General features: G+C 49.7%; 7 protein-coding genes across 7 annotated transcripts; 5 read left to right on the forward strand and 2 right to left on the reverse strand.

The window, feature by feature from the left end:
• The first annotated feature begins 710 nt into the window (after positions 1-710).
• EI90DRAFT_52016 (uncharacterized protein) lies at positions 711-1,534 on the forward strand. Its single transcript, XM_039067724.1, has one exon. The coding sequence runs from the start codon at positions 1,013-1,015 to the stop codon at positions 1,478-1,480; it is 468 nt and encodes a 155-aa protein (XP_038924038.1). The 5' UTR covers positions 711-1,012; the 3' UTR covers positions 1,481-1,534.
• Positions 1,535-2,115: 581 nt separating this feature from the next.
• EI90DRAFT_3114871 (uncharacterized protein) lies at positions 2,116-2,875 on the forward strand (the record flags this gene model as incomplete). Its single annotated transcript, XM_039062719.1, has 3 exons — positions 2,116-2,380; positions 2,433-2,642; positions 2,700-2,875. The coding sequence occupies 3 exons, from the start codon at positions 2,116-2,118 to the stop codon at positions 2,873-2,875; spliced, it is 651 nt and encodes a 216-aa protein (XP_038924039.1).
• A 494-nt stretch (positions 2,876-3,369) lies between these two features.
• EI90DRAFT_3143299 (tRNA-specific 2-thiouridylase) lies at positions 3,370-4,852 on the reverse strand (the record flags this gene model as incomplete). Its single annotated transcript, XM_039065003.1, has 8 exons — positions 3,370-3,520; positions 3,551-3,724; positions 3,780-3,960; positions 4,015-4,153; positions 4,202-4,329; positions 4,377-4,441; positions 4,511-4,608; positions 4,664-4,852. The coding sequence occupies 8 exons, from the start codon at positions 4,850-4,852 to the stop codon at positions 3,370-3,372; spliced, it is 1,125 nt and encodes a 374-aa protein (XP_038924040.1).
• A 1,082-nt stretch (positions 4,853-5,934) lies between these two features.
• On the forward strand, positions 5,935-7,814 carry EI90DRAFT_3028459 (Mif2/CENP-C like-domain-containing protein). The gene is made up of 5 exons (XM_039058063.1): positions 5,935-6,471; positions 6,522-6,872; positions 6,927-7,087; positions 7,144-7,234; positions 7,292-7,814. The coding sequence occupies exons 1-5, from the start codon at positions 6,204-6,206 to the stop codon at positions 7,522-7,524; spliced, it is 1,104 nt and encodes a 367-aa protein (XP_038924041.1). The 5' UTR covers positions 5,935-6,203; the 3' UTR covers positions 7,525-7,814.
• EI90DRAFT_3028460 (WD40-repeat-containing domain protein) lies at positions 7,648-10,133 on the reverse strand. The gene is made up of 9 exons (XM_039058064.1): positions 9,510-10,133; positions 9,328-9,451; positions 8,855-9,274; positions 8,708-8,792; positions 8,580-8,655; positions 8,350-8,520; positions 8,254-8,295; positions 8,029-8,193; positions 7,648-7,977 (listed from the first exon to the last, which is right to left on the reverse strand). The coding sequence occupies exons 1-9, from the start codon at positions 10,074-10,076 to the stop codon at positions 7,789-7,791; spliced, it is 1,839 nt and encodes a 612-aa protein (XP_038924042.1). The 5' UTR covers positions 10,077-10,133; the 3' UTR covers positions 7,648-7,788.
• Positions 10,134-10,594: 461 nt separating this feature from the next.
• On the forward strand, positions 10,595-11,285 carry EI90DRAFT_3028463 (uncharacterized protein). The gene is made up of 2 exons (XM_039058065.1): positions 10,595-11,193; positions 11,247-11,285. The coding sequence occupies exon 1, from the start codon at positions 10,758-10,760 to the stop codon at positions 11,001-11,003; it is 246 nt and encodes an 81-aa protein (XP_038924043.1). The 5' UTR covers positions 10,595-10,757; the 3' UTR covers positions 11,004-11,193; positions 11,247-11,285.
• A 609-nt stretch (positions 11,286-11,894) lies between these two features.
• On the forward strand, positions 11,895-13,266 carry EI90DRAFT_2900894 (thiamine diphosphate-binding protein; the record flags this gene model as incomplete). The annotated part of the gene is made up of 7 exons (XM_039054052.1): positions 11,895-11,929; positions 11,998-12,099; positions 12,162-12,300; positions 12,350-12,429; positions 12,484-12,559; positions 12,611-13,104; positions 13,179-13,266. 7 exons carry the CDS (start codon positions 11,895-11,897, stop codon positions 13,264-13,266), a joined length of 1,014 nt encoding a protein of 337 aa, XP_038924044.1.
• Positions 13,267-13,488: the final 222 nt, after the last annotated feature.

Below are 13,488 nucleotides of genomic sequence, written 5' to 3' on the forward strand. Positions count from 1 at the left end.
GGGCTAGAGGCTTCTGCAATGCCACTGCCAGCAAACTTGAGTAAGGACCCCCGGGGCACCAGCTCAGCAGGCTACCGCTCGGTCAACTCTGGAGATAAAATTGTCACGTGTAAATACATGTTTCGAGGTTGATTTCCAATCGCCTCTCAAACGAAGAAACATCCAACATGAATTCATGACATAAGGCCAACCTGAAGAAATGAACGAATTAGGTTAAGGGCGAAAGTCAAATGATGGTGATTGCATGCCTGTCTTAGGACTTATAGCAGAGGGTGTTTCGGTGTAATCGATGAATTCCGTGATGACGTGGCGGTCAGCACCGGAATTACTGGCAATATCGCGTCCCGTGGCAACAGGCACCGGAGCTGATCTCTGCTTCGGCAGTGCTGCAAAGTGGCAGTCCTCCATGGATAATCGATGAAGGCATCATATTCCGCACGACGCGGCAGCTGGCACTGGAGTTGACCGCTCACTTAATTTGAGTGGCAAGGCGGCGGCATGATGGTAGAGGGTTACTAGGCAGGGCTGAATAGTGGCAGGGGCGATAACAAAGCAGGAGCGAAGGGCGCTCTGAGCGGGTCCAAGTGGTAACTTCTTTTCGACACCCTCTCTCGCCCAGAGCTCCCTTCGCCTTGGAGAGGCGTGCAAGTCCCATCATGGACCTGAATAGCGCGGTCTTGTTCTCGCCTGGCAGTTTCGTGCGAATGTCAACGGCGGCAGCGCAAGCATGGCGGGGAAATAGCAGCCAGAGCAATTACAGGCGAGCGGAGATTTCGCAATCCTCAAGTAGCTGAACTGCTAAGGCAAGGTGGTGTGGAATGAGCGCGGGCGTGGCGCAATTCCAACACCGGCAGTGCATGAGCAAATAGACCGAGGTTTCGTAAACCTCATGGCAGGGGTGGCAGTGCGAGCAGCGTGGCGTATGGGCAGATGGTTGGCAGGGGCGGCAGGATGAGTACAGGAAAGCAGAGATTTCGCAAACCTCAACCTGGCAACGAAAGGGTGGTGTGACATGGACGAAGCTTTGGGGCAGGCGCTTGGAGCGGATGAGTTAACACAGCACTCCCCCTCGCTCAGAGCGTCCCTTAGTCCCAGTACTGTATTCGGGGGATGGAATCCAGACGCGGCGAATAAACGCTGGGCGAGTTTGGTCCGGAGCATAGAGCTGAACCCGGCCTTGCCGAATCTGCACTGTGCCCCAACCCCAATCGAAATGCGAAATCGACAGCGAGTTGAGATGGCCATCATGCACAATAAGAGTCGTGCATCTCCTGAATACGTGTGTCCAGGTCATCCTCAACTGGTCCCAATAAAGAAAGAAAGCAGTACCCCCAGAGGCCTCGAATCCCCTCCTGAACGCACGCTGTCAGGAGGGTCGCAGAGCGACAGCAGAGATAGAGACGTGCGGGTCAGTGCCTCGAGTGGAGACACTCGCCGACACTCTCACTTTATCACCTGCTACACATCGGTCCGAGTTTGAGAATCCCTCTTGAGCACATTCCAGGCCCGCTAAAGAGAGCTGGTCACCTGGACCGTGGGAAATTCGAAAAGCATGACGTCCTGGACTTTGTTCTCGCTTCTCTGTTGCACCACATAACGTGTCATTACCGGGTCGTGCTCATTCAGAAGTCTCGGTACCTGTCGGGGTTGTCGCCACGCTACAACACCCTTCGATACTTTGACAGGACTGGTGGGTAGCCACGTGAGAACATCACGCATTATGGGTTCTATCCAACACCATTCGGTCCTCTTTCTCGCTGTTCCGTCTGTCAAATATGTAAGAAATCCCCAGTATCTTTCCGAGTCGATTATTCGGGCAGCGTCGCAGACGCGGTCTACCCTCCTTATCGTCATATATTCTCTCCTATTTGATGCCGTGGAAAATGGGGGATGGGCCCCTGTGCATCATTGGAAGGACGTCCAAAAGCTGCTGGTTTACGTCTATGTCGAGGCGGCGCGCGTTGCTCACTCTGAAAATAACATATTGCTGTCTGTCGATGTTGTGTTGAAAGCACCCACCTTTAAGGACGTGCCGACGTCGGACTTCGCCAAGTGGGATGCTGTATATGCCTTGGATATCGGCGCGTACCCATCTACGGGAATAATTCCAATTCCATGATCCTCATACTCTTCCGTGTAGATGAGCTAATTCCATTTGATGACTTGCCAATATCTGCTCTGCCCACGACCTTATTCCCGCCACCCATTGAGGTTGACGGTGGCACATCGGACCGGGTTGACGACTCCCTTGCGTCTCTCCCGTCAAGCTACGAGGTCTCAGTTCTTGGCGGGACGTTTGATCACCTGCATTCTGGTCACAAAATATTAGTTAGCATAGCCGCATGGATCTCCACACGCAAAGTGATCATTGGAGTCACTGGTATCTTCACCTCCCTTCGATTGCCGTACGAGATCTAATTTAGGGTCTCAAGATGCGGCCCTTCTTGTAAGGAAGTCAAATGCTCATGTCCTTGAAAGTCTTGAAACCCGCATTGAGAACGTGCGCCGGTTTGGCCAAACATTCAACCCGAAGCTGGAATATGACGTAGTCCCAATAAGTGATGTTTACGGCCCAACGGCATGGGATCCAAATATACAGGCTCTAGTTCTTAGCCATGAAACGAGAGAAGGAGCAGCTGCCAGTTAGTACGACCTCTGGTTCCCTCGGAGCTCTATTTCTGACATCGACTTTCGAACAGTTGCGAAGCACCGCAAGGAGAAGTCGCTACCTCCATTGGAACCCTTTGTTATTAACGTCATCTCACCTACCTCGTCCAATTTGGATCATGATGATCTGACTACACTCAAGGATGTGAAGATGAGCAGCACTGCTATCAGACAGTGGATCGTGGACCATGAAAGTGATCGTTTGTAACCTTGCTCCTCATGATGACTTTTCCGGTTGTGTTGTAGCTTAGCACCTCTCGTTATGTGTGTAATCAATAGTCAAATTCAGTCTTGTGATGGAAGAATGACATACATAAGGACAAATTGAGATTGAGTAGAGTGCACAGCGAGAGAAGTACCAGATTTAAAAGGCACCACAGCGTACACTCTAGAAACCAGTTAGCGGGAATTTTCTGCAACATGTGTTCGTGGCTGTGCTCAAGGTTGACGTGTAGAAAACGTTCGGCCGAATCCTCGTCCACAAAACGAACAAATCATATGGCAAACATGTATACTTGTCAAAGAAGGGCAAGAACCCATTCCATCACAACACTGAATATTCACAATATGGATCCAGACAGTAGTAGCTGGACCGAGCATGAAAGACAGTGAAAAATCGCAGCAAGCACAACAAAAAACAGTGAATGAAAAATCCCAATCCATTATACACCTATCTGGAGTGCAGCACCTACAACACCCTGTCTAAAAAGTCTCAGAGGGACCGTGTAATGTTCGAATTTTGTCTATTCGCCCACATCCCAAACACCAATCTCCGTCCCATACCACAGCAATCTGACCGGGGGTTGCGGCGTGGGCTGGCTCTTCAAACGTTATTTCACACAAGTGCTTGCCCCTGTGAATGGTTTCATTAGGTGACGTACACGGAAATGGAGGTTCTTGCCTTCGCCTTATCTGTGCTGGGATCCCTCGCATTCGATGTCGTATCTGACAAATTACGGGGTAGCCTTCCTCCGAGTCTATTCGTTGAGAAGGCACTGACGATACCCAGTGCCAGTCACGCACTGTTAGCGACGAGCACATCAAGGCAGGATGATCGCTACATGCACACTTTGAGACATCCCCCGAAACTGCTCGGTGGACCAACTGCTCACCCTCTATCTACCACGACAATTTCATTGGTGTCTGTCCGTTTCTGCGCTACGAAGGTGCGACTCTTCCGGCCACCCAGTCCGGCACGTTGCCCGATGGTGTATCGATGCAAGCCATTGTGTTGACCCAATATAGTTCCTCCCAGGTCAACTATGTTTCCACGGGTAGGCTGAATGTACTGCGCTGTGCCGATCCAAATTAGTGATATACCGAGTGGAAAGCACTCGAGCTTCTTACATAGGAACTCATCAAAATGGCCACGCTCGCCTACGAAGCAGATTCCCATGCTTTCCTTTCGTGTCGCCGTAGGTAAATTGCATCTTGATGCATCTTCACGAACCTCAGCTTTTGTCATATGGCCAACAGGGAATAACGCCTGATTGCCATTGAGGTTCCCTTCCCTTGAATAGCTCCTAACACGCACCTGACGCAGCTTGGCTTCAGTAACGGATGCCAAGTAATACGTTTGGTCTTTTACCGGGTCCTTCGCCCGCATGAGTTTAGGCCGATAGTCCTGGCCGTCACGGCCCCATGCGATTTGCGCATAATGGCCTACAAGAGCTTCAGTATAAAATGTTCTACACGCAGTTACGACGCACCGGTAGCCAGCCATTGTTTTGGCGAGGTAATGACCCGGTCAAATAGAGCACCAAATTTAATCTCACTAACCCCATAAAAAAGACATTCAAGACCGGTGGGCACAAATTAATGGATATCTTCATTCGCTACCTACCGGTTACATGAAACGTCTGGGTTGGGTGTGGCCCCGCGTACCCATTCGTCCAAAGCCGGCTCAAACACGCGAGTCCAATACTGCCGGGACAAATCAATCTTGAATTCGGCTGAATTCAGTGCAGGGGGAGCTCTTGCGGATGACAAGACACACCATCTGGCAGGGGATACCCAGATATCTACAAACGCGCTGAACATCTTCCCAGTCCCTTTCCCACTCACATCCAACATCCGACGCTCGCTCGTCACGGGTGTCCCAATTTCGCATGAATACAGCTCTGAGATCGTAGTCTTTACAGGCCAGGAGCTGGGCACTCAGAGACGAGTCAACGCCACCCGACATAGCAACGACAACTGTGTCCCCTTCCTTTGGTCCATAATGGAATCTGCGTTTCGAATTCAACCATGTAGCGAGACTTCGATACTTTCCAAGAGAACGAAAAAACATCACATGACCTCAGTTTCCGGACGCAAACTTGATCAAAACAATCCCAGCGCGCCCGAGTGCGTCGCGTCCCGACAATGGCGAAGACGCCCAGTGGGAAGCGCACACAACCCATTCGGCCATACAGTGACGATAAGAAGACGAAAGGGCGGTGAGTTGTTAATCTGGGAATGACTCACCCACTCAACCAAACCCGTTTGCCAGATGGACTGGTCAGACTGTGAAGGCTGTGGATCGTGATGAAGATGAATTTGAAGACTTTGACAAGGTATACGAGCTGAATGAGCCACGACGACAGCCACTTCGATCCATTGTTACTCCTCGCAATAAACGAATATCCCAAAACAATTCAGGACTGGGCTCCGGTGATATGTCTCTTGCAGAAGGTGATTCTCCGGCATCATCCTCAAACTTTACGGAAGGACTCTGACGTTTGTCTTGCTTCCAGACACCGCAGAAGCGCCGACTCCTTCTGCATTCATTGCTTCGTTGCCTAGTAGGTCTTTGTTTTTGAGCACACTGATTTATTTACTTAACGTGACTAGGGCCTGCTCCTTCGAGTATGGGTCACTTGAGTGTTTTGAACCGACGTGTCGATCGTTCTTATACCACCGATTTTGACTCCATACCTTCCCCAGTCCCTTCATCTTCACATTTATCTCGCAGAGTATCCTCGGATCTAAGTCGGAGCTTCAATAGCAGCCGACCGAGACCAAAGCCTAAGCCTGCTCCAGCACGTCATCCAAGTCCAAGCCCTCCACAGCACGTCGGATCCGATTCTGACGAGTCCATGGACATGTATGACCACTCGCCCCCCTTCGGGAGGATGAATTCTCCAGAACCAGTCGCCCCTTCCCCGTCAACAGGAGTCGCATCTCGGAAATCGCGCAAATTCCCCTCGTTGCCGGCTCCTGACTCGGATTCCAGTCCCGACAATGCCCACAATATGATTCCGACCCCCACCGCTTCTCCATCAGTATCCACATCCCGGATACCCGGGAGAGTCCACGATACATCCGATGAGGAGGATTATCCACCTCCCCATAGGAATTTCAAATTGAAGAGGCCTTCTGCAAATACATCCCGTTCTTTTGTTGTCAGTGACGGTGAGGGGCGTCCATCACCTTCCAAGAGCAGCAGGAGGGGAAAGGAGGCGTCAGAGGATTCTGATCCCGTTCATGCGGACAACTATGGTGACTATCCATCAGGTGACGAGGAGCCCATTCTCAGTAAGCAGAGTGATAAATTCATGGAGGTGGATGAAGACCGGTTACTTGTTGCTCGCCATTCAAAACAAAGGAAGAAGGAAAACCCCACTAGTAGACACTCGAAGAAAGCTTTAAGTCCTGTCGAGGAAGAGGGGGAAGGAGAACATCCCGCTGATTCTGGCGCATCGAATGGAATCGGTGATGACGTTAGGGAGGAAGCTCCGTCCAAGCCAAAGGGGAAAGGGAAAGTCAAGTCTGGCCCGATGAAGAGGAAAAAGAAGTCAAAATCGAAACTGACAACGGTTGAAAGTGAGGTGTCTACTTTGCACGACCCTTAGATTGGCTCATTTATTCCGAAGGCACGACATATACCGAGGACGGGCTGCGACGTGGAACTCGTAGACGATTCAGGCCTTTAGAGTATTGGCGCGGAGAAAGATTGATCCTTGGTCGTTCCGAGAATGGACCTGCACCATGTCCGGTCGTGAAAACGTTATATGAGTTACCTCCAGAATTTCATGAGCCTCTTGGAGTTGCTGGGCGCAAGCGCAAGCGACATGGGCGTTCTCAATCTGGAAGTCGCCCACCTCCCTCAAAGGATCGGGTTGACAGCCCACATGATCTGGTGCCTCCGGAGGAGGGTTGGGATGCGGACACACCTTTACAAGGCCCTACATTAGACTTCGACACTGGTGCAGAAATTACACGGCGTAAGTGGTTGGCACTGCAACTGACGATACCACTAAACATGGTTCATCCCTCAGGTGTGGCAGTTACCGCGAGGAATATGGAACCGGGCGAGGTACCATCTGGTCATTTTGCATTCCAAAAAGTTTTTTTGGATGGAGATTTCATTGCTTCTGGGGTAATCACCATACCTGTTGGTGGCAAGAAGCCTCTGAAGGGGGCCAGAGACAACACATTTGTATGTCATTGTTCCGTGCACCAACAATCTAATGTCGTTTATGCTCATCTTTGCAGGTGTTTTTCTGTCATACTGGAGCAGTCAGGGCGCGCATACATTCTGAGTCATACATACTTGCACCAGGTGGCACTTTTTTGGTTCCCCGAGGTGAGGGATCTACTCATGTCGTACTTGTACTGCGATCATTCAAACCTCAATTCACAGGCAACCAGTATGAAATCGTGAACATCTCTAAGCGGGAATGTGTTCTATTCTTTGCGCAAGCGAGGGTGATGATGAGAGAGGAACTTGATGGTCCCGATCCAGCAGGATCGTCTGCCGCGCGATCCTCCATTGCTCCGTCTGCCCGAAGCTCGTTGGCAGCCACGCCAACGAAGAGTGGGATTGCACCAGGGTCAAAATTCAAGGCAAGCGGCTCGGCAAAGCGTCGGAGCTGAACCCCAAATCGGTTTACCTTTGTTGGTATCATATTTCCTAACCTTATGCGTTTGTTCTCGGCCTTCGTTTTGTAGTAGCTGTAGTATGCTGTACTTGTAAGTGCTCCGATTTCCAAATGAATTCGTAATAGCCAGCTTCGCGATCCTCATTGACTGTACATCTTCATGTTCTAGTGGCTACAGCGGTGTGACACGCAGACACCGATGTGGGTTCAGATTTGGTGTTAGATCACGTTTATGCTTGTCTAGCTTAAAGAAACGTCTTTATGACACTGTTATCGGCTCGTGATTGTTTTCCCGCTCCTTTTCCCTCTCTTTCAGCCGAAGTTGTCGCTGGGTCTTAAGCGGCAACGGTCGTGACCAAAGCTTCATCGATCCCGTTCGTCCAATGGTGAAAAGTCCAGTGGGAAGGAATAAGAGTCCCGACAGTAAATCTCCATCTATTAACTTCGTCTATACGCCCAAGTGAGGATGGGTTCGAGAGGGTTTGATCGCACGGCTCACCAAGACTGGCTGAAGAACTGCCACTTCATTTCGCGACGGTGCAGGGTGAAAGTAAGGATGGCCATCTAACGGCTCTCTTTGGGGAGAGGACGCTTCGGTGGTATCCCGACGGCGAAGCCCTAAGGATATCGTAGACGATAGTGACAACCGAGCTTGGTGACCATTCTAATGAGAATGCCGGTTTGACCCCGCGTGCTGAAGTCATCGCGGGAGTGAATGGCTCACCTGCACCTTTGGTCTGTGGAGCGCACCGCCAGAGAAATCCCACTGAAGGCAATAGTATATTAGTTATAAGAATATATCCCTTCAATTGAAACATACAAAAATCAACTTGTTATCCTCCCCAACACTTGCAAATCGGTATGTCCGGCTATTGCATCGTAGAGGGTCAAAGGAGATCCCCGCAACAAATGATGAATGTCCTTGGCATCTAGCAACCACCCTTTGCTCGAAAGGGGCGTAAATAGTCAACAAGTCATCTTGTCCTCCGGTCTGCCAGTGACGAGAATTGAGGAATGGACCGTTGTTATGACGGAAATCAGGGAAATCACCAATATATACCGCCCCTCCGGACTCCACGCCACGCAGGATATAGAACCGAAGTATGATGTATAAGTGTCAAGCAATCTGGCACATGATTAAGCCAGGGGGGCGGGTAGCGATAACGGGATGCACATACCGCTCCGATAAAGCATCTATAACTCGGAGACACCCGTCTTCACTTCCCACAGCGACATGTCTCATATCTGGCGAGAACGAAAAACCTATAAGGGGCGGGGACTCTCCATTAAAAGGGGATAATGCAATAAAAATAACCTGGCTTCACATTGGATGGCTTTACGGGACACCTTCCAGTGGCTGATAGGATTCTTGAGAACCTTATCTTTGGTTGGTACACCAAGTACGTTTCCACTAGAAAAGTTCCCCGATGGTCCAGGAGTGACAACTATATCGAGCAAAAGAGATGAGTCAGGGAGGCTCCTTGGTGGGCCAGAATCCCCGGGTCCTTGTTTTGAGGATTCGCTACCATGCTCATACATGAAGTCTGCATGGGATAGAACAGTATTTGGATCCTTTGGGGTGAAATTTGAATCCTCGCGTTCCTTGTCGTATACAATTATTGACCCGTCTGCATGAGAAACCATGAAAAGGGAGCGGGAGTGAGGTACCCAGTGGACGGCGGTACAGGGGGATGATGTTATGCATCCGCCCTTATTAAGTCGGACATAACGGGATGACATAGGATCTACACTGGAATCATGTGTATTTCGACTTTGCTGACAGCACAGGGAAGCGCACCGAACCATATTAAATCTCCAGTATTGAAGCCAATGACTATATCGACAGAGAGGTGACTAGCTGTGGATTGATTGATAGCATGACAAGTTGGGTGAGCAGAAAATGTTATTCGGGCCAGTGGATCCTGAAACCGATTTGGGCCAATGAAGTTTATAAGGCAAGGACTATAGGCAGATTCAAACCTTGGCCTTGGATCCCATTTCAGTCCAAAAGAAAGTCTTTGCAGAATTGCAAAACAGGAATGTTACATCCCCTACTTTATTGGATAATTGTTTGCTGAGGCTGCCAGATGTCTGAAGTCTAGTGACGAAACTCGATGAAGTGGTTCCAATATTATTCTTTGGTCTCCGCGTAGACTTCTTCTTATTTATATTAGACTCGGGTCCAGGGGAGAACAACGCAGGGGTCTGGGAATGCATTGGCGCGCTGTCTCGGTCACGATCGGGATCATTTGCATCTGCAGAGTTTTCGTCGCCTTGTTCGGAGCTTGACATGCTGTCCTCAGCTCCATTGATAGGTGCACCCCTTTCCCTTTTTTCAACCTCTTTAGACTTGTTCCCTCCAAGGAGTCCCAGTGTCAGCCCAGGTCCCCCGGCCTTGTGTGCAGGAAACCTGACAAGTATAGAGCTCAACCGAGTGGGGTACACTTGTTGAGTGCTTGGCAAATTTGCAAGCACCGGAGGTGGCTTGTGCTCTTCTGATAAAGTATAGACGCCCTCTGGTGCGACGAAGACGGATTCGTGGTCCATCCTCCTTTCTGAGGCAGAGTAGTTCGGGTAATCACTGTTGTGACGTGTTGACGCCGATCCTTTCGTGCGCCACAATGCTTCCGGAATCCGTCAGCTCCCACATATGGCACTTTGACAGGTAATGTCACCGAATTTCACTCTGAACTGGCGCTAGATAGGTCCGACTATTGGAGCATGGACAGCCCAGAACCCCAACTTCTTGCGTCGTGTAAAAGAGTCCAGACTCATTCAGGCACTGTTTCCAACCCAGCGCCTATCATGTTGGCCCTGTTAAGTCTAGAGCTGTTTCGCCTTCCGCCAGGCCTGGAGTTTTTTTTTAACCCACAGTCAGGCTTCCCTCCGACATCGATTCAATTGGACAGAGAGCTCGAATTGCAACTTGAAGCTCGATCCCCTGGTTCAATGGTTCATCGACATGCGCCCTAGTTCGCTGATCTTGGAGCTTCTTTTGATAAATCTTGATATTGTATCTGTGGCTGTTTCTTCTACTGACACGATTGTTGCCCTTTCGAGAGGATCGAGGTAGTCGTGCATTGTATAAGCACGTTATAGTATGACGAAAACGTCTTCATTAGCCCTATCTAGCGGCCCTTTCCTTAGAATAGGAAATCCTCCGATAGATCTAGATTGTTTGCTGTCTTCTTTCAATGGATACAAGCCCCCGCTAATGTTGTTCCATACATGCATAAGCGACAAGGGCTTGATTGGGCTGCCCCACCATGCGACCCTAGCATGCCGGCGGGACAATTATGTTACTACTATAGTATAAGTACGCCTCTGATTTCTGTGATCCATATCTCCCCGCTCTTTCAGATTCTTACCCAACCTTTGATCTATTGGCTTCCATGGACATTGAGGCTCTTCGACCTGCTACTATTTCTTATCGGTGTAGGCTCACCGCACATCACATTCTGTTATCCCATCTAATCCTCCCCCTAGATGCTGTGCTCCAATTGCTTGCTGTCTGAGTGCTCCTTGGTCTGTGGGAGAACTACACCTGACACTCTGAGCTTATCCTTTTCGCAGATTACCATTGCTTGGGACCTGTCGCTTCGTTACCCAAGGTGGATTCTTCGACCAGAGGATGAAAACTCACGCCCGTATCCAGAAAACATTGGTTAGTCATTGCACGCTTCCGCGGATGCCATCCTTCTCACTATTTCCATGTAGTCACTCCAACACAAGAAATGCGTGGGACTCGTGAGATCGGTGAGCACTAGCCAGCCTCTTGACTCCCCTCCGATCATGCTCATTTCCTCTCGCAAATAGCGTCAAATGAAGACCGCATATGGCGCAGATTGAAGCGGTTCATCTACATTTTCGTCGCCTTATCAACTTTGGCTATTGGGATTTTGCAGCTCCTCAAACTTTGAAGTGTTGAGTCAGCGATAGCCTTACCATGAATTTGGCTGTAGATACTGTTAGCGCCAGGGAATGAGGATTTGGTGGTTGCACCCCTGTAATTGTCCCCCATTAGGTAGCCAGCGTGACTGTCTCCTCGGGAAATCCCATTGAATTGTTACCCCAGATCTGCCAGGCGTTACCCCATTCCCCAGTTAGTTGTCTATGCTGTCTTCATTGGGCCGGAGGTGGATAATATCCAAACGGTTGAATAGACTAGCACGTAGTAGAGACCATCTTCCACACCTTGGACTGGCTCTGCTCGTCGTCGCCCGTCACCAGTCGAGTGCACCAAACCCTGATGGCGACTTACCCAACGTTGCCAATTCGCGTTTCTTGAGAAACGACCCCAAGCTTTCCTTAAAGACACCAGCGATTAGATGGGATGACCAAGATACTACACGAGACACTCGGAAGATGAACATGTATCAAGCCATTCGTGATGCTATGAGGTTTGGCACAAGTTTCTCAGTTGTGTCAAAGCGAGACGAAGTTGCTTAATACGAGTTATCCTAAATAGCACAGCATTGGCGGAAGATGACACTGCCGTTGTCTTCGGTGAAGATGTGGCATTCGGAGGGGTCTTCCGCTGCACTATGGGTTTATCAGAGGAGTTTGGTATGTACATTACTCACAGACCATCAACAAGAGGCGAGATTTCTAACGTGGGTCATAAAAAGGAAGAGACCGAGTCTTCAACACTCCACTTACTGAGCAGGGTATTGCTGGTTTCGGGATTGGGCTTGCGGCTACGGGACAAACTGCTATTGCGGAAATACAGTTCGCGGATTACATATTTCCTGCTTTTGACCAAGCAAGTCGTGTATACCACTGGTAACCATACGTCTGACCGTGTTTCCCCTTCAAAGTAGATTGTTAACGAGGCCGCCAAAATGAGATATCGTTCGGGGGGACATTTCACTGCGGGCTCGCTCACAATTCGGTCGCCATCGTAAGTGTTTGAACTGTTGGTTATTAGTATGTTCCTCATGTTGTTCGTGATCAGCATGTCAGTCGGTCACGGGGGATTATATCATTCTCAATCTCCTGAGGGTTTCTTCTTGGGAGCTGCTGGCCTCAAAGTAAGTCCCGTTCTCTACTGTGGCATATACGTATTCACACACCTTCCAAAGATCGTTGTCCCGAGAAGTCCAATACAAGCGAAAGGCCTGCTGCTGGCTTCTATCCGTGATTCGAACCCAGTCATATTCTTTGAACCCAAAATCCTCTACCGATCAGCAAACGAGCACGTTCCTCTTTCCCCGTACACCCTTCCCCTCTCCTCAGCCGAGATACTTCAACAAGGCCAAGACTTGACCATAGTCTCATGGGGAACCCCCCTCTACACCATCGAAACTGCCCTCTCAATGATTGCCTCCCCACCTCCACAATTCGAAAATTTTGTTCCACAAGACGTCCGAAAGGCGAAAATCGAAGTCATCGATCTTAGAACGATCTTGCCTTGGGATAGAGATACGATCGTTCAAAGTGTGAAGAAAACAGGAAGGTTGTTGATCGTTCATGAAGCTGGAAGGATAGGTGGCGTCGGGTCTGAAATCGCATCTGTCGTCACCGAGGAATGTTTCCTTCAATTGGAAGCACCTGTACGTAGGGTCTGCGGATGGGAGTGAGTACTTCGTTCTGCCAGTTCTCACCCAGTGGACGATGAAATTGGCAAACATACTGATGATGATCTTACAGCACACCCGTAGCTTTAGTTTATGAAAAGTTCTTCATTCCGGATGCCGTGAGGATTTTGGATGCTATCGTGTCAACCTTGCACTATTAACGACTCTGGCCGAGAGGACGAACGGCAGGCATCTCAAATGTTTCGCCGACTGCTGCCCCTGTTCTTGGGGCTTCACATTTAGCAAATTTGGACACCCAACTAGCGATCTGTCGTGACGCACATCACCCATGCATCGGAATCCACCAGAAAATGCAACATTATTCCTATTAGTTAGAGCCCCAGAACCGCCATTCGAGTAATGTAAATGTTAGCGATTCACTG

This window comes from Cantharellus anzutake (assembly GCF_015039405.1).
Source record: "Cantharellus anzutake strain C23 chromosome Unknown EI90scaffold_1, whole genome shotgun sequence".
Classification (NCBI taxonomy): Eukaryota; Fungi; Basidiomycota; class Agaricomycetes; order Cantharellales; family Hydnaceae; genus Cantharellus; species Cantharellus anzutake.